The sequence below is a fragment of the Megalops cyprinoides genome, chromosome 11, assembly GCF_013368585.1.
Source record: "Megalops cyprinoides isolate fMegCyp1 chromosome 11, fMegCyp1.pri, whole genome shotgun sequence".
NCBI lineage: Eukaryota > Metazoa > Chordata > Actinopteri > Elopiformes > Megalopidae > Megalops > Megalops cyprinoides.
In genome coordinates this window covers 27,192,578-27,216,111 of record NC_050593.1, presented here as the reverse complement: position 1 = coordinate 27,216,111, position 23,534 = coordinate 27,192,578, and the positions used below count along the sequence as shown (strand labels likewise).

Genomic DNA, 23,534 nt, shown 5'->3' with positions numbered 1-23,534 from the left:
CCCCTGCTCCATTCCTGTTCTGTTCCTAGTGCGGATGTGTCATGAGCAGCAAATGATTAACGGGCTGCTCACAGGTGTTATTTTTAAATTCTGAGAGAAGTCCTCAAGGAGGCACATTAAGTTCACACGTTCATGTTCATCCGGTGAAAAACTTGTTACCGTGACAACAGTTGACAAAACAGGTCCCTGCTGACCCAAAGGCCCCTACCCCGTCGCTCAGACCCTGAGGTGCAGACGGATAGTCCTCAGGAGCAAAGAACAATGAGCCCTGCATCATTAGCTTCCAGTCTCCACAGTTCCCCTGTAATTTTGCAAAGCTTAAATGACTTTCAGAATGTCCTGTAAGCTCTAGTTTCAAGTTAAATCCAACTGAACAGAACAGCAACAATGAACAGCATGTTTTGAGGGGTTCAATTCAGAAGTTAGATCAGGCTATTTCAGACACTCCTCTCAGTCAACAGTCAGAAAACAATTTAGATTGATTTAATTAGCCCCACATTCCAACAATCCACACAGCCATATACACATGAACAGCACTAGAAGAATAAATATTTTGACAACACATTAGCTTTATATTCACACCTCCACACACATGTCACCCGCCCCAGCATATACAGGAACTCCCACACAGATATGTGCACTCAAACACAGTTCAAATCCCAATCTGAGTCATTATGACACACCTTCTGTCATTCATTCCCCTTTCCCATTCATCATCTCCTCCTGCCCTATGTCCTACAGATGTGTGTGTGTGTGTGTGTGTGTGTGTGTGTGTGTGTGTGTGTGCGCGTGTGTGTGTGTGCGTGTCTCTGTCTGCATGTGCGTGTATGTGTGGTTGTGTCCATGGAGGGGGGATCAAATCCAAGCCTATTGGTCAGCAAGGGATGATGCAGAGAAACCAAGCCCTCCCTGTTGAATATAAATAAGTGCAACACATATTAACCAGCTGCGCACAGCAATCCCACCTCTTCCTTTACACTGGGACTGCCCTCAAGGAGCCCACAGACCACAGATCCACACCCCGACCCCACAGCTCCGTTCAACCTCACGCTGAGCGATTCCTCACTCCCTGATTCACCTCCAAAGAGCCTGTGAAAATGAGCAGCATGTCCACAGAGATCCTGGCCTTTGTCCTGGCCATATCTGGCTGGGTGCTCATCTCCTCCACCTTGCCCACGGACTACTGGAAGGTGTCATCCATCGACGGCACAGTCATCACCACGGCCACGTTCTGGTCCAACCTGTGGAAGACCTGCGTCACCGATTCCACTGGAGTCTCCAACTGCAAGGACTTCCCTTCCATGCTGGCGCTGGATGGTCTGATAATCATTTCTTTCCTTTTTTTGTAGAGCACATGAGCAAAATGCCATTTCTTACCGTGTAAGAGACTCTCCCTTCTAATCAGCTCTGTGTGTGTGTGTGTGTGTGTCTGTTCAGCTGAGAGCAGGTCATTGGTTGTTCCCTGAAACAAACTCTCTAATTTGCACACACCTGCTCACTTACAACCAGTGACTTCCGTTTAGAAAAAAAAATCTAGTGGAATTTGATAGCTCTAATGCTGAGAGCATTGGCCAGAGCTTGAGAGCTGCCACAACACAAGCTACTGAAAGTCTGGAGGCTTGGGGTTTCATCTGGACAGCCTGTTTATGATGGAATGCAGAACTGTCAGTCTATGAATCAGAGCTGATTTAGGAAAACTGAAAGGAAAGGGGAGTTTTGTAGGAAGAGGATTTGAACCTTGATTAATCCATAGCCGTTTATCCCTATTCCAGGAAGAATATCTTTGAAATCTTGCTATCTTTGAAACTTACTATGCTCTAAAATACACCATTCTGACTAATACATTGTTTTACTAATTGGCTGTTGTAAACACATTTGGAATACATCCCACTGGGACATAGAGTCCCAGTTTCTTCTGAGGATCACTGACTTCTCTCAGACCTAATGCAATGTCATTATTTTGAACTCACCACTTCTGAGAATTCTCTCAGTCCTCTCCAGCGCTAATAAATCAACAAGTGAGGTACAAGTAAGCCCTCCTTCAGGGACAACTCATTTACCTCCTAGAATGTCAATGTTTAGCATTACTTCTCAGAGTTGAGGGTGATAAATTAGTTTTACGAGCCCTCAAGGCTGTTTTGGGCACGCTTCGCTAGTTTTAAGGGTTAATATTTGCCAATAAATCACATCCTATCCATAGGAAACTGTAATACCAGCAGAACACTGTGACCACTTAAGCATTACAGCCAGCTAATTGTGGTTCTCATTGCTAACACTTGCGCGCGCGCACACACACACACACACACACACACACACACACACACACGCACACACACACACACACACACAAAACACAGAGCATAATGAGGTCTGATAAGCTGGAGTATTTTTTGTGTTTATGTCATCTAATGGCATGCTGTGAATGCCTCCCTACTTAAAATATTTGTGACATAACTGCGGCTTGTCGGTTTTCCTGACAAACATAAATCCCAAAATGCTCCCCTACATGTCTGTCAGGAATGATGAGGGAACTATTTGTAGTATCCAACTCAAGGGCATACGTGCTATGTAGTGTGTCATTGTGGTTTCCATAAATTGCCATAATTGCTCTTGCATCACAATGGGAAGGCCTAGAGGTAATGCTCTAGTGGAACAGGTAGTTGATAAGCAGCTGATGAAAACGAGAAAATGACAGCAGTATGACGAGATAAATGCCCCTAATGTAATAGAACCTGATTGCGTTTTGGCCAAAAAGGGATACTGCTACTATAGGCATCCACATGCAGACCCACATGCAATCCAGCTGCATGGATATGAGCGACAGACAGCCAGCACAAAACAAAAAAAGAGCTCCCTGTCGCACAGCTATCAGTGAACCGAGGTGAATGACACACTCAGATCTGCCTCCAGGGGCAAACCCCCCTCAGGGGGAGTGGGAGTTGTAGTCCTTGGGTCCTGAATGTGATGCTGTGAGAACAGACAATGACAGGTTCTGTATGAAGTGCGCCCCAGGGCCGATCCGAGGGGAACAATGTCAGCTCTGTGTGACACGAGCGCGCCGACCCTCCTCCCCTGACCAGCTGCTGGTCTCTGTCTCGGCACCGTGTGGCTCATCGAAGCACCAGCGGTTTCACCTTCTGCGCTGTCTGTGCTGCAACGTCAGAGGAACAGGAGTAGTCCATTTGTCTTCTGAACATGTTCACAGGGCAAAATCACTAAAAAAAGAGTGGCATTTTTTTTAAGTATTATTCTCCTTCAACCTAACAACAAAAATTGGCTCCTTCTTGTATGCTAAAAACCAAGTACCGTATCAGATTTTGGGTTTGTTGATTAAGATTGCGTAAGGTGTACTGACTTTTGCCTAGTGGGTAGTTACAGAACAAAACTCACCAAGTCTGAACATGCATTAGCCCCTTATACAGTGTAGGGATAACTTGTATGACCGTACATAAGTGCACCTGAGAGCAGTACAACAGCCAATAGTAAAGCCATGCAAAGGTTGTGCAAAGGTAGGGGAGCAAAGACGCAGTCTGAAGAGGTGGGTCTTCAGTCTGCAACTCCACTGTTCTAACTTTTATGAGAAGCTCGTTCCATCATATTGGAGCTAGCATAAACAAAAGATGTGACTGGCATGTGCAGCTGTCAACGAGCTTCCCAAATGCTGTGCTCAACCCACACTGCAGATGCTGAGGTGTTTTCATCAATGCGCAGAGGCTCGTTCATGTCGCCATGCTGATGGAGCTGTGACAGCACTGTGTTCGCATGACCATGCTGACAATATCTGTGTCTCTTTGTGTCGGCTCCCAGGCTACATCCAGGTGTGCCGAGGCCTCATGATCTCCGCTGTTTGCCTGGGCTTTTTCGGATCCATCTTCGCCCTGGTGGGCATGAAGTGCACAAAGATCGGCGGCTCGGACAAGACCAAGGCCAAGATTGCCTGCCTGGCCGGAGTCAACTTCATCCTGAGCGGTAAACATTGCTGTAAACCCGTCTCCCAGGAGACGGCCGTACCAGCCCTGCTCTGGATGCCATTCTGTGAGGGAGCTTCTTTGACACCTGTCTTCTTTTGCAGGTCTCTGCTCGTTGACAGCGTGCTCTCTGTACGCCCATCGTATAACGTCAGAGTTCTTCGACCCAATGTTCATCGCTCAAAAGTAGGCGATTCGTTTTATCATACTTGGAATTTTGTTAAAGATTATTAAATGACGTCAATGTTGATTAACGAGAATACTGAAATTTCAACGCCCTGGTAAACACAACATCCCCTGTAATCCTCAAGTCTTATAACTAAGTCATATTCAGAAACAGCCTTTATGCATTTAGGTGCGCTTTTTTGGGCAATTTTATTATATAGTCTATATGACTTCATTGTGGCCTATAAATTTATATAACTTCATGTAAATGGCAATTCCTTCATTTGGAGTGAACACTAGGTTGACCAATTTAACACGTAAAGCATAAAGCCAGTATTTCTGCATGTTGTTTTCTATTCTGAAAAGAAATACACACTTAAACTGATGGCATGACTGTTAGCAGTCATTGTCATAGACAACATAAAACAGGAAACAATGTGAACAGGAAATAAATGCAGTGGGTCTACAACCAAGCCAAGCTCTGGGTTTGCTTTTTTAAAACTACGCCCAACTTTAAAGTGTTTTAATGGCTCTTACATTACATTACATAATACAAGTGTAAGATTATTACACTTATACCCAGCAGACACCATTAACCACTGTAACCTACATAGCGTACATATAATCCATTTATACAGGTGAATGTGTATACTGAAGTAATACAGGTTCTGGAGGCTGCAGGTTCAACTGACAGGGCAGACACTGCCATTGTACTCTTGAGATAAGGTGCTTAACTTGCTTCAATACAGATCTAGCTGTCTGACATGTAAAACCATATCAAATCTTTATGTTGTTCTGGATAAGGGCACTAGATGTAAGGGTTAATATTTTCCAATAAATCATAGCCTACCCATAAGAAACTCTAATAATACCAGAACACTGTGAAAAGTATGTCAGCTGTATTATTAATAATGCAATCTCCTGTTTTTGCCCCCTGCTTCTAGATTCGAGCTGGGAGCGGCTCTGTTCATTGGCTGGGCAGGCTCTGTCCTCTGCATTTTAGGAGGAGTCGTCTTCTGCTTCTCCTTGTCAGAGGGCCTCAGCAAGAGGTTAGTCAGTGTGCGATCTGAAATACCAACATGTATGCTCAGGAAATACAGGGATGCCTGTTTGCCTGTTACAGTACAACAGGGAAAAGGGAGAAAGGAGGTGGGAAGGGGATGTGAGAGTGGGAAAAAGAGAGAGAGATCCGAGGAATCCCAAAAGTGCAGCCTGCATGCATAGTACCAGGCACATATCACATCTGACAATCGGCAGTTAGAAGTAGCAATACATTCTGACTGCCACTGAGATGTTGATAACAGGACGTTCCAAATTACCACATTCACGTGTATGTGTGTGGGTGTGTGTGTGTGTATATATATATATATATATATATATATAGCAGAGGAGACACATTTGTTGCGCAGTGAATGTTTCCTTTGTTATTGTCCAATATCAGATCTTATTAATGTGAAAGTCACCTTGGGTTGGGGGCCTGGACAAATGTGAAGGGAAATGAAGAAGAAATCATTACTGCCCCCACCCCCTTGCTCCCCCTGGTAAGGGGTGACCCAGGGGCCACTGTAATTTTATGAATTGCCATCCATTTGTCAGGACTCTGTCAGATGTGCAGCATCATTGCTTGTACAGATACTGATGAATTGTATCAAAGCTGGGCTTCTGCACACTAAATGACTTGCGTCAGGGAAAGAGAGGGTCAATCCTAAATGCCTGGGTTATATCCTCTTTATCTAATCTACAAAAACGTACATGTATCATGGAAATAAGTTCATCAGCTCGACTATATTTCATCTCTTGATCTAAACAAACCATGATTGCTATTTTCCCTTCCCACTTCATTTGAAAATAATCCAGTTTCCATAGTGAGAAAGGCACACAAGCATCTGCATGCAGAATTTTCATTGTGTGTTTGTATGCATGTTTTGGGGAGTGTCATTCAGTCCAAACACTGTGATGCTTCGTTCCTCACTTTGAGCAACAAATTTAAGCATATGTTTAATCAGATTATTTCTGTGTAATTTCAAGGACTGCCAAATGTAAGACAACTTTTTTTTAACTGAAAAAGCTAATAATGAAATTCATGACTCAGAGTTAAGTTATGCAAACATAACTGCTGTTGGATCGAGTTCCATACTAAAAGGACAGTCTTCAGCCTCTTTCTTCTCTCTCCTTCCAGCCGTGCGGATTACGCGTACAGCGGAGCCCCCTCTTTCATATCCAAATCAAACGGCAAGGCGACTGAGAACTACCACAAGGGCCCTCCAGACTACAGCAGCTCATCCCGGCAGTTTGGGAAGAACGCCTATGTGTAGCCAGCCGCAGGAGAGGAGGGGTGTGGTCTCTTTTGATTGACACTGGCGATCATGGACACTGCTTTCCCCTTGCCTGGGGGAAAAGCGTGATGTATTATGAGGGGGAGGGTCTAATCAGAAAAATATAAGCATACGCACATCCCATATTTAATACAGGCACAGGGCAACAAAAATGTGTAGATAACGCGAGAAGGGGAATGTTCCTGCACACTGTAAATGTATGGTCTTCATTGATTTCATGTAGGTAAAATGTAGGGGTATTTTCTGTCATAAATCATATGGGGAGCATTTCAACAGTGTGCGGGCACTCTGTGTTACCTCTCACATCTATCCATTAGACAGTATGGTTGTCATGTTTATAATGGCTTTCTTTTAAAGCCGTTCCGTCAGACTGCTTTCTGTTGTTCAGACAACTAGAGGGGGACTTGGTCCTCCCTCAAAGCATATTAAGTTTCAGCTTATTGTCCGCTTGTTACCTATGAACTTGTGGTCTCATTCTTCTACAAGTGTGTTGGCCTGTTGTCAGCCTCTTAAGTTCTTTGTGGACAGTTTATCCTCTAGGCACTGGAATTTCAGTGCTATTTTTTATCCATGTTTTCCTCAGTTCTCAGCTTTGTGCAATTTCCCAAAGACCCCGTCTCAGTATATTCAGGTGATTTTTCATGCACGTTTTCATGCACAAACTTAACTCCCTTACCTTCTTCACCAAACGCCTTACCTTCAAATGCTATATCATGGAATTCAAATGCAATATTATGCAATGTGATCAGCCATTGTGCTAACATGCCAAGCGTTCATTTACTATTTAACTAATGAAAACATAAGATACTCTAAAAAAAGTGCAATTCAGGGAGTTGTTGGTCACGGCTCTTCAAACACAACTCGGAAGCATTTCTGAAATGCAGCACAGCAATGGCAGGAAAAATATTGTTCACACTTAGCTCCTGGCGTTAAGCATGGTACATGTCCCCATCTTTCATTCCATTTTACCTTTTACTTACGTTTTTGGAAATGTTTTTCAAATGTACTTCATTTACTTTGCTAGTGGCTTTTTATGACTTTTTACTTTTCTAAACTCCCTTTGGTTCAAATGGAGTGCTGCTGAGCAAAGCCATGTGTTTGTAAATATTTCAAATGTATTTTCAATGTTCTATTCAAGTTAGGATGTGAGCTTTTTCAACATAAACATTGCTTTGCTACTGAAGGTGGACTGCTGGAGTGCTTTAAAGGACCAACATTTGAAATGTTAAGTCACTTAAGTCTTTTATTTACATTACACTTCTCTTTCCATTTAAGACATGAAAATATCACCCACAGTGTATTTGTAAGTTAAACGGCATAGTGTTTGTAGTTATTTTCACACATACAGGAAATGTGGAATTATAGTTGGACCAGCATGCCTTTTGAATTTATCATTGTTATTGGACACATGGGTCATTCTTCAATGTCTTCTGTCCTGTCTGTGTTTTCAGACAATAAACATGAAACTAACCCGCTGAATCTCCGATATATGTATACATGAGAAAAGAATTGTTTCAGCTGAACAGCCTTACACATAAACAGACCACATAAAATAATGCACCTGACAGACTGTACATAATTGTGGGAAGTTCTGTTCAGCAATGACTGCCACACAGCAGCTCCTGGGTTAACCTTGAAGCTGCAATGCGACACATGTACTGCTCCATTAAGCAGCAAGCGAGGTTAGTGGCAATCCGGTGTTGTTTTACGAAGCATGGGACTGACATAAATAGATAAAACCAAACATTTTTTGGGGTAAAGTTTCTACTTCTGGAACTATAGCAGCCTTTGGTTGAGGGGAAAGAAAGAGAGCGAGATACACATGTGTAGATGTCAGTAGACATACCAATGTCACAGACGCATAATATTGATGTAGCAGGACACTTCCAATCTGCTTAGGTCTCAGTTGATTTAGAATACATTAGGTCTAATTGTTAACCATTACAGTGCTATTGCTGCACCATCAGCCTCTGTATATTTTCAGTCATGAGCTGAACAGTTAAAGCAAAAAAGTTCACTTTCCACATTCACACACTGCCAGGCTAAGATTTTCAGTCATTAGCTGAATGGGTAAGGCAAAAAAAGTTCACTTTCCGCATTCACACACTGCCAGGCTAAGATTTTCAGTCATTAGCTGAATGGGTAAGGCAAAAAAAGTTCACTTTCCACATTCACACACTGCCAGGCTGTTAAGGTTGTTCAATGCAGGACACTTGTAAGGATCAAAAGGGTCTTTGATAAAATCCATCATCCATATGCTTTTATGACAAAGGAATGCAGCATAACTAAAATACCACATACAGATCCACAGAGAGACACTGAAATGTCCAGTGCTTTTGTTCAATATGTGCATGCATTCAGCTGAAATAAGATCACAAAAGCTTCTCCTTTTAGTCCTTTTTCTCCTTTTTGGAGAAAAAGGAGAAATGTCACTATTTAAGAAAATACTTTGTTCTCACATTTTCTTTCTGAAAGAAAATGTAAGAATGAATGTTTCTCCTATTTTGTAATTTATATCACACTATACGAGGCACACATACACACAAATCTTGTTGTTTTGAACTGTCTGAAACCTGTCAGGTGACCACACAGCGCTTCCTGTTTTGGAAATCTGAGAGGAAGTCTTCCTCACGACGCGGCATCTTTCTCCACCTGATCATCAATGGAAACTCGAACCCGTGCTGAGGCGTGTTCTGCCCGCACAGGACATCCTGGGTCTCCCGCTCTCTGGCACCAGCGGGAACCTCGTGCCGCTGCACCACCGTGGTAAACAAGTGTCAGGTGTCCCTCCTGCTGGGCAAGATGCTTCCCTCTCTAACCCTGACCGTCGTGGAGAACTCTCCTCATTCCTCTCACATGTAAACTTATGATGCTAAATGTTACCCTTTGTGGAGATTTGGCTTGCCTCCTTCAGGTGATTCATTATCTATAAACATCTCAGACATTGACATAGACCAACCAGAGACCTCTCCTATGGAAATGTCTGCTGCTTCATTGATAGGCGTTAGGTGATTGACATCTAAAGATGTGTAAGTTGAGGCTGGGCTCTACAGCCTGTGGGAGTTGGGTTCTCCAGGTTATCCAGCAATATCAAAGTAGGTGATATAAGATGCCCTGAATAAGCAAATCCCCACTACACCCTTCTTGATGTGAACTCCATGAAAATGGAAATACTTTTTAAATTAACATGCAAGATTCCTTGTACAGTATGTGATACAGCAGATTGGTCTCAGATAAAAGAAAACAGTGATCAATAGTCTCAACGATGTCAGATACAATATCAGAAACCCAGTCATTTTCTCAAGCAGTACTGATGCTCCTTATCCTTGTATTCCCTCTCCTTGCTCATAAGAGAGACATGTACTTGAGTCATTGAATGATTGTAAGAATAAAGTCCTTCATTAAAATAATATGAATACCTGCAGAGGGCAGCAGTGAGCACATGTCATCAGTGCTGTGATTATATTAAGCAGATTCAGAAACCTTTTTCTCCATTTTTCTCCATTTTAGGCCAGTAGCGTTAACCACCACAAAAAAAAGTCAGAACACAATCAGAGCAGAAAAATACCAGGTGCTTAGTCTGTGCTTTGAGTAATCAAATTAAATGTGTGTCTGGTTTTCACTTTGCTTTCTCAATAGTTACACAACACAAGTTCATTGAGTTAGTGGCCATTGTGAACTAAAAACATATGAGAAAAGATTCACTTAAATTTGTTTCTTGGAAATTCTAGTTCTGCTCTATCTAAGCCAGAGCGGCATTAGGTATTGAGATGCCTTAGGTTTTCAGGGACCAACAGGTATGCAGCAAAAATAAAGCCACCATTATCACCCAGAGAGGCCAGGAAAAAAAAAAATCAATTACTATTCTGGTAAAGATGGGGAGGATTAAAACATATACTGCATGAAGATATTAATTATAAAATAAAGTGCAGCTGGTATTTTAACTTAATAATCTTCAGACGTATTGAAAGACTGCCAATGGATACTCATAACTGCACTATTGTTAGTTCCCTATTGGTTCTCCAGACCTCCCTTATGAAAATCATAACTTCCCTTTGACTTGCCGTTTTAACCATGAATGAGAATCACCTCCAATACGCTTTCAATAATGAGGCCGGAGTGACGTGACAAAGCAGGCTGTATTCCTCCAGGGGAAACTAATAAAACAAGCGCTCAGATCAAAGGTCTTAAACACCATTATATTAGGCAGGGAAAAAACTGTTCACTTTTATATAGTAATTATGTTTCTTTGAAAGCATGCCGTGCTCAGGCTTCATAAAGTAATTCATTTTCTGAGAAATCCTGGGGCATTGATTAGAAAGTAAACGGGTCACGTTCTTTACATGTTTTTATTTCGTGTCATTGTAAGGCAAAACAACACACAATTTACCACTCACACTTTGCTTTGGAATCAGCACTCACCAGCTGAAATAATTCAGCCTCATTGCTTACATATTACTGAACTACAAAGTCATGCCCTCTCCCTTGTAATAGTTCTGACATCTATATGACAAAGTTAAAGAGCGGAAAAACGAGAAACAGAATGGCAATGTACTTTGCAAATGTACGGAATGACTTTTCCAGTGGCAAAGTGCTGTGACGTCAATGCTGTAAAACAAATGTGGCCAGGGGACTGCCGTGTAAGCAGAATGCCAGGTTTGAGGCACTCTGGTTCTGGGAAAATGAGCATGGTAGTTTCTCACCAGCAAGCTGTTGTGGGAAACAGGCCTACCAACAACCCCCCCCCCCCCCCTGTCCAGGGGAATGGCTGGGGATGCAGTTTTATGGTGCGGGACAGGATGTTACAGCAACAGTGGGGAGTGATCATAGGTGAAGGAGCAACTCCAGTGTGACAGTAAGGTGCTCTCTCTCCGAGACGCAGGACTCACTCGGACCCGAGGGCTGCGTGGATCTAGAGATGAACATCCGGGTGGTGCAGATCTTCGGCTTCCTCTTCACCGTGCTGGGCTGGATCTTTGTGGCCTGCACCATGGCCATGGAGTACTGGAAGATCACTGCCATCGGGGGCCTGGGCGGATCCAACATCATCAAGGTGGCCTGGTACTGGTCCAGTCTGTGGCGGGCCTGTTTCACTGACTCCACCGCCGTCACCAACTGCATCGACTTCCCTGTACTGTGGTCTGTGGAAGGTGAGTCGAGGGTCTCTCACAGCATCATGTCCACACTCTTTTAGGGCAGGGATTCCCAAACTGGGAGTCAGGAACTGCTGGTGGGTTATGAGAGGGGGCTTGGTGGCTCTTGAGATACAAATAAAGGACATATATTACAACCCATTAAATGTCATTCACACTAATCTAACGTAATGCTGCACTGGCTGGTGTACATGCATTTACTCTGACATAATGTATGCATAACTAATCTTTGTTTCATTAACATTTTAATTACATATTTGAGCAAATAATATCTTTGGCTGCATTTTGTGAGTGGGGGTGTCAACAAAAATAAACTCAGTAATTAAGCAGGCTGTGGGCTTGGAACCCCTGCTTTAGATCTACAATTTGAATGCTTATTCAAAAATGAATGCTCATTCAGTTGAGAGGAGATATTTCAGCCCATAAATATATCATTGTTTAACACTTAAAATATTGCAGGACAACTACAAGTATTAGCATACTAATGTATATTCATACTGACCAATGAGGAATGAAGCACTGAGAATGCAGCATTTGAGCAACACCGCCATACTCTTTAGCTGGAATTTATTATGCACTATCCCAGGGAGCAGTTTGATCCTATTAACTGTATGGAGGTGAGTGGGGGGGCCAAGAGTTGATAGCAACGATAAAATACACTCTCTGTGTATGCAGTAGGTTGTGTCTAGTGTGTGGTTAACAAGGCACTACCCAGCAAAATGTTCAGTGTTAAATCCAAAATACATTTTGTGACCTGCACCATTATAAAAGAAGACTTTATCTGTAGGAATTTTTGGAGGATATCAACATAGACTTTGAAGCTGAGTGCTGAATAAATATGTAGAAAGGCAGGCTGAAAAACAGGAGGGCTGAAAAATTGATGTACATATAGAACGAGAGACTGATGGTGTTTTAGTCTGATTTATAATTTAAGAGAAGACAAAAAATGTTTACCAATTCATAGCTTGGAGGAGAATGTTTTGATGTATGTGTGTTCTTTAGTTCCAATTATCTCAAACTCCAACACAAATTTCTCACGATATACATAGAACGGAAGAACAGTGTGGTTGTCATAAAGGGCTTACATACATTTAATCACATTTTCACTGTGCAGCAATGTTATATTACATTACCGGCGTTTAGCAGATCGTCTCATCCACAGCAACTTATACAGGTTTTAATTCTTTCATGTTGTCCATTTATGCAACTGGATATTTACTGAGGCAATTGAGGGTTAAGTACCTTGCCCAAAGGTACAGCAGCAGTGCTCCAGTGGAATCCAGCTGGCAATCTCTCAGTTACACACGCTGCTCCTTACACGGCCACCCCATACATTAGCCAGGTCTCTCTGTTCCACAGCTCATTGAAAGCTGCACTTGCCAGTCACAGCTATTGATTATTCTGGCTCCAATACAACGGAACAAGCTTCCCCTAAAAGCTACAACAGTGGAGTTGCAGGCTGCACCTCTCCCTTTGCATTTTCAAGCTACACTGTTGCCCTGTGTCTGCACAACACTCACCATTTCAACATCAAAAGTTGATAGAAAGAGCATTGGTTAGTAGCTGATATGAAAATGCTACTGTCTGTGTGTGTGTGTGATCTGACCCCAGACTACATCCAGGTGGTGAGAGGTTTGCTGATGAGCGCGCTCACTATTGGCATGCTTGGCTTTGTCCTGTGTCTGATGGGCATGGAGTGTACCTACATTGGCGGGAAGGACAAGCACAAGAACAGGACCGCCTTGTCTGGGGGGATCTGCCACATTATCAGCGGTAAATCTTGGCGCAGATTAACCTCTGATTTGCATAAACACGCCCCATACACTACCCCCTGGACCAATCATGACCAGGTCTCACTTTTTTCTACTAGGGCTGTCGTCCTTCTCTGCTTACGTGGTGTATGCAAACAACGTTTCGGCCGAGTATTTCAACCCTCACTTTGTGGGTCTCAGGTAAGGTCAAATGCGATAAAAAAAAAAAAATCATCCGAAGATTATGACATTAGGTAGTAATGACATGAAAGTGTAATTTACTACAAAACCAAAGCGACTACATAAATTGTATTAAATTGTATAAAGTGTAATGAGTGATTCAGTCCTTGAGGAGGTGTATGTATGGCCTAGCTCTATTAAATTGGGCTAAACACGGATGTGTGGAAGTTAATGGCTCTAGTGTTTTCCCATAAAAGAACAAGGCTCTTATGTAACCATTATGAGAAATTTAAATAAGTTTAAATAAGCATAACTTAAAGTATATGTTTGGCTAAGTAGTCATCATTGGTTCATTTGTAAGTGGCTTCACCTGTAATTCGCTTTGGATAAAAGCGTCTGTCAAATGACTAAATGGAAATATAATGTAAATGGTTCATTGGATATTGCATTTGTATAAAAAATTTTAAAAATTAAATCTATCATTTGCAGGGATTCATTTCTCAAAGTTAAGGACAAAGCGTACAACTGCCTAACACCACTGAAAGCCTAACAGTAGTCTGACTCAGAAGCTGTCATGTTTCAAATCGAAAGCCTTCCGTTAAAAGTTCGACTTGATCTCTGTAACACCTTCTCTTTCTCTTGTTCTCTTTTTCTTGTCCTGTTTCTCTTTACAGATTTGATTTGGGAACTCCATTATTTCTTGGGTGGGTTGGGTCTGCATTTGAAATGGCTGGGGGTGTGTTCTATTGTGTATCTGTGGGGAAGCTTCTCTCCACACAGAGGTGAGTGCCACCCTGGAAATCTTGTTCAGATCTGACCTCTTCTGCAGGTTGGACTGAGACCTGAGGCACAGCAGACTGAAGCAGTTTAGGGATTATGTTTAGGGATTAGTGCTGTCATTGGAAAAAATGTCTCCATGGTTTCCCTTTCAGAAGTTGTACTTTACTTGCTCAATAGCCACTTGTATTCAGCATTTCACTTTTGAATGGTATGGTAGTTTTTGCAAATGCTTTGGCAAGATAAACAAGTGATATGAAATAACAAGTAACATGCAGAGGCCATGCCACCTACTTAAGCCACTGGAAACACTGTAGTTATTCAGGAGTTAGGCTAAGTCAATTATATTTCCTCTGTCTTTTTACATCAGAAGAGGACAGCCATCTGTCCTCTGTCAGACATGTCAAATACTGTCCAAAGAATGTCAAAGAACATCAACATACCATAAACAGGATTAAACAGGATTAAACAGGATTTAACAATGTTTGCAGGAAAACTACAATGGCCAAGCCTTAGAAAACCCTAAAACTGGTCACAGCAGATAAGTCCAAAGTGGCTTTACCACTGTTCTTTCCTATATCTGATGAAGAACAGAGTCATCAGCATGTTTGGCTGTTAAGGGTACAGAGGTCAAATATGTTCTCTGCAATTCATCACCTCTCTGTGGGAGATTGAAATGCTGATAAAAAATTGCTTTATTCAGATTAATTCACAGCGTACAGTATCGCTGAAATAGGGTTATAAATGTGAAACACAGTCAGATGCAATCTCTCTTTCTCTCCCTTTCTCTTTATCTGTCCATCTGAAGTCCAAAAGAGGACAAGCCTGAAGAAACTAAGCCTAAAGCAGGAACAGAGGTCTACTCAAGATCCAAGATCTACTCGAAATCCAAGCTCTCCTCAGAATCCAGGCTATCGTCAGAATCCAGGCTGTCCTCGGAATCCGGCCTCTCCTCGAGGTCGGACCTCTCCTCAGTGTCCGAAACAAGCAGCAGTCTCGGGTCCTCAGTCACCAGCGGCTCCAGGAGCGACCGCAGGGCATTCAACAGGAACTCCTACGTGTGATTAAAAGCACGGACAGGCTTGAGTCAGTGAGGGGTCTGGATGTGCACAGAGTGCCAGTGGGTTCTGGACTGCTAAAGGGTTTTGTGCCCATGTTGTGGCTGCATGGGTTTTGATCTCATGTTGACATTTACACACTGACTGTAAATAGGGTAAAATTAAACATGTGATTATAGCTAAGGTTGCCTTTAAACTACACTCATTCAGCACCCATTGGAATGAACATTTTAGGATGTATCTGAGGGAAACTGAAACAACTTTTAAACAAAATTTTCACGGCAATATGTTTGACAACTAGGAAAATACATCTGTGGCCTTTTAAGCAGAGTATTTTTTAATTGCCGTTTGCCTGGGGCCAGAGTAATTCAAGCAAAACCACTGCAGCCTTTTCAACACCTGACTACACATATCACTTCCTGTTCTGCAGCGGGAGCAGACTGCCAATGTCCTCTTTGTTTACATAGGAAGCCGTCTGTGATTTGGTGCCACCCAGTGTGCATTGTGTGACTGTTGAAACGAAGACGGTTGTGTTGTACTGTAAATTTATTGCATCTAACTGGTGTTTTTTGTGTGTTTTTATGTCAATGTTTGACTATAAACTGCATATGAAATCACATATTCACTTCAGATAACGTGTACAAAAAATGCTGGCAGGAGATCACTTTATATTTTCATGATTGCCAACCATTTTATTGGCTGATATGAAGTGAGCGCTGTACCACAAAAAAGCCGCCATGTATCACCCTGATTGGTGGTTACAGTGTCATCTTCCCTCCACACCCACACCCCCAGCACATACACACTGTAAAGAACCTTGATATTTTTATTATGATTGCTGTTAATAGCATAGTGGTTAAGGAGCAGGACTCATAACCGAAAGGTTGCGAGTTCAATCCCCGCTGGGACACTGCTGCTGTACCCTTGGGCAAGGTACTTAACCCACAGTTGCCTCAGTAAATATCCAGCTGTATAAATGGATAACATTGTAAAGAACTGTAACCTATGTAAGTCGCTTTGGATAAAAGCATCTGCCAAATGAATAAATGTAAATGTACTATGACTACTACTACTAACAATATGCTTCAGTTGGAGATGTCTCTGCAAGGTTCTGTCATTTATGTCCATGGATATGACTTACCACAACCTCCAGTGTGGAGTTGACGGTAAACAGCGACAGTGGTGAAGCTCACAATAAACGCCCTCATCTACCCCCACAGAGCACACCGTCCTAAACTCATGCACCCGGCACTGACAGAGGAGGCCCCGATACCTTTAAACACCTCCTCCCAAAACACTGGTGGGGTGGTGTTTACCACGTGTCAAAGGCTCCAGATTCTTCCTGTGGTAACAGGCTTGGCACCTGGGACTGCCAGTGTGTGAGCACACCTGTGATCCACCACAAATCTCTCTTCAGGAGTGACTCCAAAAAGCAGGCTGCTCATCTCACTGCCTTTGTTAAGAAGTCTCCTTCCCTGTGCCGAGAGACATGAGAAAGAGGTTGTTCCAGATTTTGGGTTTCTTGGTGTCCACGCTTGGCTGGGTCTTTGTCTCCTGCACGATGGCCATGGATTACTGGAGGGTCTCCCAGATTGGTGGTCAAGGCGGGTCCTTCATCATCAAGGTGGCCTGGTACTGGTCCAATCTCTGGAAGGACTGCTTCATTGACTCCACCGCTGTGGTCAACTGTAGGGACTATGCAGTACTGTGGTCTGTGACACGTACGTACTCTGTGCTCCTTTCATTGGTCAGTGAAGTTTGTGAACTTAATTTTAAAATAATTGAGTGTCAGGATTGAAAAAAAAAAATTAAATAATGAAAAAAATTGTTACCCCTGGATTCAATCAACATTAGTTTTAGACTTCTTTTTTCCGTACATTTTTTTCATACATATTGATGGTAATGATTGCAATAATGATTGCTGTACTTTCTGAAAAGTATCTGAAAAAATAAAACTTGCTGATTGAATCCAGCTGTCAGACCTAGAACTGTTTTCATCTCTCCATGCATCTTTGTTTTTATTTTTTGACTGTAGGTCATTGTCTACATCATTTAAAATTTCTTTTCTAATTTAACTCCTGGAAGGATTAATTCATATAAAAGGACTTTCAATTTCCTGCAAGCATCTCCTACACCAAGAAAAAAATAATAATAGTATGCTGCACTGCTTTTTAAGTCAAAAACACCACACATGCAGTACTGTGAGATTCTGACAAGTGGTTGTGAAAAATGCCCTCTTGTTCTGCTGACAGATCCAATGACAAAATAGCTTCCTTAGTCCATTTTTATTTGTCTTTATAAAATATTTTTAAAAATACAATCAAATCTCTCCTTTTGTTGAGACTAAACAGAACATATAATTGATACCTGGACCCAGTCTTACTGCCCTTTTCTGTACTTTTTGAACAGTTTTTATATTCATCTATATTTATTCACCACAATGCAGTGCCACAAACTGGACATAGCATTCTAAATATGGCAATGGTATACTTATACATTTGTCAAGTGTCCATTCAATCCATTCAACTCTTTAAATCTTCTTGAATTACATAAGTAACTTCCAAACTGTTAGCTTTAGATCTGTCTTAAGTGTCCTCTGCAAAATTAACTACATTGCTTGTAATATTCATCATTTCTTTCATATCAAGGAATTTATGTAAATAAGAAATGTGTTCATTTATGTAAATAAGAAACAACAGAGGACGCAACACTGATCCCAGAGGGACTGCGCTTCCTAAAACCCCATATTCAGATCCCTCTTATCACTACTCTCTGTATTCTATGCTGAAGTCAGTTTTTAATACACTTCAACACAACTAGCTTAACCCCTACTGATAATCGCTGTCACGCGGTACTTTGTTGAGTGCTTTTTGACAAAAAAAAGCTAAATTTAGTAGTTTCCTCGAATAGGTACCTGTATGAAAAACATGCTGACTATATGATGATGATATTATGATACACTTCATTTTCCGGGAATAATTCTATACCTTATGATGCACTTTCCAGGAATAATTGCTTGCTTATCGCTTGCAACAGATTCCAAAATCTTACACAAGCTACCAGCTGAACAAAAGGGTTCATACTACATTTCCTGGGAATTGTACAATTCCTTTTCTTATATGCTGGTATTGGTCTTATTTCCAATCGTCAGGAATTTCCAGGTTCCAAGATGCTGCATGAAGTTTATGTTATTGGTTTATAAATATCGTTCTTAGTTCTTTGAGTACTCTTGGACGTATACCACCAAGGCCTACAAACTTAATTTTCTTTAGTTTTTTTGTAATGTGTATTTTTCCAGTACTTCACACTACCTTATTTCAATATTATCTAATGGTTACCTGTTGGCATACATATAGTCTCGTCTATGGTGAAGTATTAACCAGTCGATGTTGTTTAGGCTTTCTTTCATGAGCTAAAATAACATGGGAAACAGAAAACTCCTGAAGAGGTGGTCTTGGCCTTCCAGCACATCTTCATGTTATAGTCACTCACTCCTAGTAGATCCACTACATTGCATTAAATTTTGCACCCCATTGAACCCCATCTCCTCTTTTGCTATTTCTCTCTTTTCTGAATAGCTGACTAATGATATATTCCTCCCTATCATGTGGATTCAGCAAAGTTTCTGTAATGCCATCCATATCACAACCCCCATTTACCGCATGAACCTCTTAACTTCAAACACTTATTTTCTTATACTCCAAGGGTACTTGTACTGTATCTTTCTGCCTCTTCTCCTGCTCCCTGCTCCTCATCACATCAATTCTCCTACAAAATTATGCACTTAGTTTCAGACGCCCTGAATTACTCTTAGTATTACCCCGACACCTGCTCACTGAACAGTCTGTGTTCTTTACACTATATTACTTTGCACCCTATTTAACATCCCTGCCCCTTAGTTTAAATATTCCTCAGCTGCTTGACGCTTGCACAAATGAATCTGTGCCCCTCCAATTCAAGGGTAACTCTTTGCATTTGTACAACTCCCGAAAGGAGGGAGCTCCCAAAGGAGCCCCCATAAACCTGAACCTTTCTATCTTACATCAGTTTTGTTGCCACACATTAAATTTTCATAAAAATCACATTAAGAAGCCTGTAGTGCTATCAGATTTCCAGAGGAGACAATCCTGAAGGTTTTGCTTCTAATCTTTGTTGCTAGATTAACAAGTTTGTCCTGCAGAACAAACCTACTCTTACCCCTGCTATAGTTCCAGTGTGAACCATAACCATTGGATACACCCCAGGGATGCTGGATTGCTTTTATAAGGGGGGGGTCCCAAAATGTGATGGCAACAAAAAAAAAAAAAGACCTCTTGGAGGCAAATTATATTTACATGTACAAAGCTGTTAGGTTAAATACTTAGTGGATGTTGAATTACAAAATTACACCTTGTAACCATGTGAATGAATAAATAATGATAAATTGTGTTTCGCTTCTCCGATTTTCTGTGGCTCGGTTCATTTTCATTGCCGGTTTTAAAGTGGGTGGAATTTGAGCTTTAGAATCTATGAAATGGCACCTCAAGTTGCCAGAGAATTAGCCAATGTCTCTGCTGATACCACTTATGGTTACAATACCACTCTCTATTTCTCTACATATATGGCTGTTTGCTTACTTTTTGGTTTGCATGGGCGCTAGCAAGCTCAAGAATTTAGTAGAGCAGTGAAAAAATAGTGGCTGTTGTAAAAGTCTTTACTTCATGAAAAAAATGATACATTATTGATATAAGTTTAGTGCTGTTATCATTTATCTTTGAAACTTTTTGAGCAATATAATGATGTGGAAAAAAAACCCAATATATTTTAGAGGACTCTGGATAGGACACCAGGTTAGGTGTCAAGGTGTCTGAGGAAGCAGGGGTTGGTCTTGAGCAGTGGTGCAGTTGTCATATCAAATAGGAGCATATATTGTATAACTTCACTCTGTGTTAATGATGGGTGACAATTTTAAATAAATATATTGTCCTTGAACTCTCGAATAAGGTGCTTAGCATGAATTGCTTCCCTTAATATCCATCTATACAAATGGGAAATAATTAGGGATTGGATTAGGGCTTAAGATAAGAACAAGCTATTACTAATATTGTAAATTATATATTATTATTATTATTAAGAACAACAATGTAATGCAGTGTAGCACAGTGGTTAAGGAGCAGGACTCGTAGCCGAAAGGTTGCCAGTTTGATTCCCCATGGGGACACTGCTGCTGTACCCTTGGGCAAGGTACTGAACCCACAACTGCCTCAGTAAATACCCAGCTGTATAAATGGATAATGTTGTAAAAACCTGTAATTAGTGTACATTGCTCTGGATAAGAGCATCTGCTAAATGCCAATAAGGTAATGTAATGAATGTCTACAGACCACTGAAGTGCTGTCTCTCTGTTATTTGGTGTGTTCAGCATACATCCAGGGGGTACGAGGCCTCTTGATGGTCGGACTGGGCCTGGGATTTGTGGGCGCTATACTCGCCTTCGTGGGGATGGAGTGCACGTACATCGGAGGGAGCGACAAAATCAAAGACAAGATATTGTTTGCAGCGGCAGTGTTCCATTTCGTTGGCGGTAAGCACGAGCTGTGTTAATGTGAAGTTTACCCAGGTCTGTTTTTCCTTCAACACCACTCAGTATCGATGAAACCTCTTCATGCAGGTATTTCAGACATCTCAGGATACTGCTTATACATAAACAGAATCGCAAGAACAGCCTTTAACCCAAACTTAGACCCGACAAGTTTAAGGTGAGTCACATATTTTTGTGTTAAACATTCATTTGGTATATAAAGTACTTGATCATTTTAACTAAACTATTGCTATTTTGATGTGTATTTTATGAATATGTTGTCACCTGTAGCCCACAGGGAGGTGAGTGTTTGTTGTTTCAACTGTGGAAAAGAGAGGAGAATAATATGAGTGTTCCATCTCAGAAATAACAGAATCACTCTTCCAGATGACAAAATCTTTATAAAACTGTATTTTCACAGCTCCATCACCTGTGGATATTTTTTAATTGAAATCTTTACAGCCTCTACACATGCTGTTATTTTCTGCTATATTCTAATTTCTTTGCCTGCAGGTATGATATAGGAACTCCTCTCTTCCTTGGCTTGGTGGGAGCTTTCCTCATCCTGGTTGGAGCAGTTTTTTATGTGGTCACAGTATTCAGAGTCATCTTCCCAGAAAGGTAAGTGAAGAGTCATGCACAGGTCTGTTACATAATCATATCTATTCAAGAAAAAATTCCACTCCGTGAACACACCCTCCCAACTTTGACCATCTATTGATCCACACATCCTCCATCTTCAAACAACTTGTCTAAAAATCTGTCATTTCTAATTTACTTGGGACAAATTCTTTGTTATTACTGTCATGATATGAATTATTGCATAACAATGACAAAGATTGCATAGCAGTTACAAGCACAGTGTGTCAACCTGTTTCATGATGAGGGAATGGCAAAAATAATGGATTGTACCTTCTCATAGCAAAGTGGTGTACGCCTACACTTCAAGATCCTACGCGACTCCAAGGAACAGAAGCAAATCTCTGTACACCGGGTACTACAGGTCATCCAGGCAATCAAGAATGTCAAGACAATCCAGGAAATCAATGGAGTCTTCATCGTCCAAAAGCTCAGAGCTCTCCAAAATTTCCCAGATCACCGCAGAGGAAATCTCTGATAGGGACGCCTTTGTGTAGTTGATGTCATTGTCATTATTTTATACGTTTGGCATTTATTTATTTGCACGGTATGTCACCTGACACCAGCAGCTTGGGTTGTGAGCCTTTACCCGGTACTTTGGCAGGTCAGCAGCCTGAGGGCTGATGTTGCATGCTCCTCTCAGGTGTTACTTGTAGCCTGCTTTTTTTTTTTTTTGAAAGGTGAAAAGCTGGATCTTTGAATGTCCTCAGGAGGATAATTTCACAGAAACTCACAGTAGCCTTTTCCTGTATTAACCTTTACCCTTTGAGGGTTTTCCTTGAGACTGCAGTAAGCCACACATACAAAATGAAAAAAACAAAAATCAAACTTCCCCTGAGTCAATAATTCAAAACAAAATGTTACTGTGATGTACTGAATTTATCGCTTTGTCACTCTGTTATGATGTTTTACTTTGTGATGTTTTTTAAATGTATTGTTGGTGACATTTTCTGATGTCCGCATTTCTATGTTTCTGAGGGTCTGTACGTAGTGTACCATAGTGTCATCGAATGAAAGCATTGTTTGAATAAAGTTTTTTGTTTGAAAATATATATGGTAACCTTGTGGCTGTTCCACTTCAGGATTCACTGATTCATTAGCAAATTCCTAACACACTGCTAGCTCTACCACAGTACTCTTAATCTCCCCAAACTTTCATCTGAATGGAGGGGTGAATCAGTGAATAAATACATTATCACTAAAGGGAATTCTTCCTGTGCCATCACACACAAATACTGTATGAAATGTAATGAAATGAAATGAAATTCAATGAGTCTGTGGTCAGAGATGTTATTTTCCTGATCACTATGGGAAGCAATTTCCTTTATCTAACAATACTTCATAAGATTTCTGGAACATTCATTCCCCCTTTTCACACCCCCTCTGCTATACCTCTGTCCCTGTGCCCTTCCGTCCTCCAATGCCACTCCATTACAGCACCCCTTATCGCACGGTCAGTCATATTTGACACCACCCACTGCTGCTCACCAAAGCCCTCTCAGCTCTTAAGACAACTCCCAGCCTAATCCACCAAACTGAAACCCTGCTGCACCAACCGGAGTGCTTTGACCAGGTTCTTTGTTGTCGTTCTACCAGGTGGCAACCTGGAAACGTGAGTGTCAGCTCCACTGTTTTGGGGCCGCGGACCTCCACAACCAAAATAAACACCACAGTTCTGAGAGCGTCACTTTCAACTTAAAACAATGACTATGACAACAGAGCGTTCCCCCTCTTGATCCCTAGCAGTTGACTTTCCTCCAGGGTAGACAACACTGATTGGCTTTGAAACCATTCTCTGTGTATATAAATATAAGCACGCTGGACAGGTGTACAAACCCCACCGTGAGCAAACATTTGTGTTAACGCTGTAGGTCATTTTAATCTCACTTGAAACTAGTCATTTAACTGACATCACTGTTAAGATCATGGAAGAAGCAGGTACATAAA

General features: G+C 41.5%; 3 protein-coding genes across 4 annotated transcripts; all 3 read left to right on the top strand.

Annotated features, from left to right (window-relative positions):
* Positions 1-1,097: 1,097 nt before the first annotated feature.
* On the top strand, positions 1,098-6,448 carry LOC118785979 (claudin-10-like). Of its 2 annotated transcripts, XM_036540957.1 has the most exons (6): positions 1,098-1,317; positions 3,808-3,969; positions 4,073-4,154; positions 5,078-5,186; positions 6,228-6,261; positions 6,339-6,448. In XM_036540957.1, exons 1-6 carry the CDS (start codon positions 1,098-1,100, stop codon positions 6,446-6,448), a joined length of 717 nt encoding a protein of 238 aa, XP_036396850.1. The 2 variants fall into 2 exon arrangements, with proteins under 2 accessions (XP_036396850.1, XP_036396851.1); XM_036540958.1 differs by lacking the exon at positions 6,228-6,261 and having other exon boundaries at positions 5,078-5,182; positions 6,313-6,448.
* Positions 6,449-11,293: 4,845 nt separating this feature from the next.
* Positions 11,294-16,007, top strand: si:busm1-52i16.2 (claudin-10). The gene is made up of 5 exons (XM_036540315.1): positions 11,294-11,619; positions 13,234-13,395; positions 13,493-13,574; positions 14,228-14,335; positions 15,139-16,007. Exons 1-5 carry the CDS (start codon positions 11,388-11,390, stop codon positions 15,392-15,394), a joined length of 840 nt encoding a protein of 279 aa, XP_036396208.1. The 5' UTR covers positions 11,294-11,387; the 3' UTR covers positions 15,395-16,007.
* A 411-nt stretch (positions 16,008-16,418) lies between these two features.
* On the top strand, positions 16,419-22,560 carry LOC118785564 (claudin-10). Its single transcript, XM_036540317.1, has 5 exons — positions 16,419-17,109; positions 20,790-20,951; positions 21,039-21,126; positions 21,462-21,569; positions 21,871-22,560. Exons 1-5 carry the CDS (start codon positions 16,878-16,880, stop codon positions 22,082-22,084), a joined length of 804 nt encoding a protein of 267 aa, XP_036396210.1. The 5' UTR covers positions 16,419-16,877; the 3' UTR covers positions 22,085-22,560.
* The last annotated feature ends 974 nt before the right edge of the window (positions 22,561-23,534 follow it).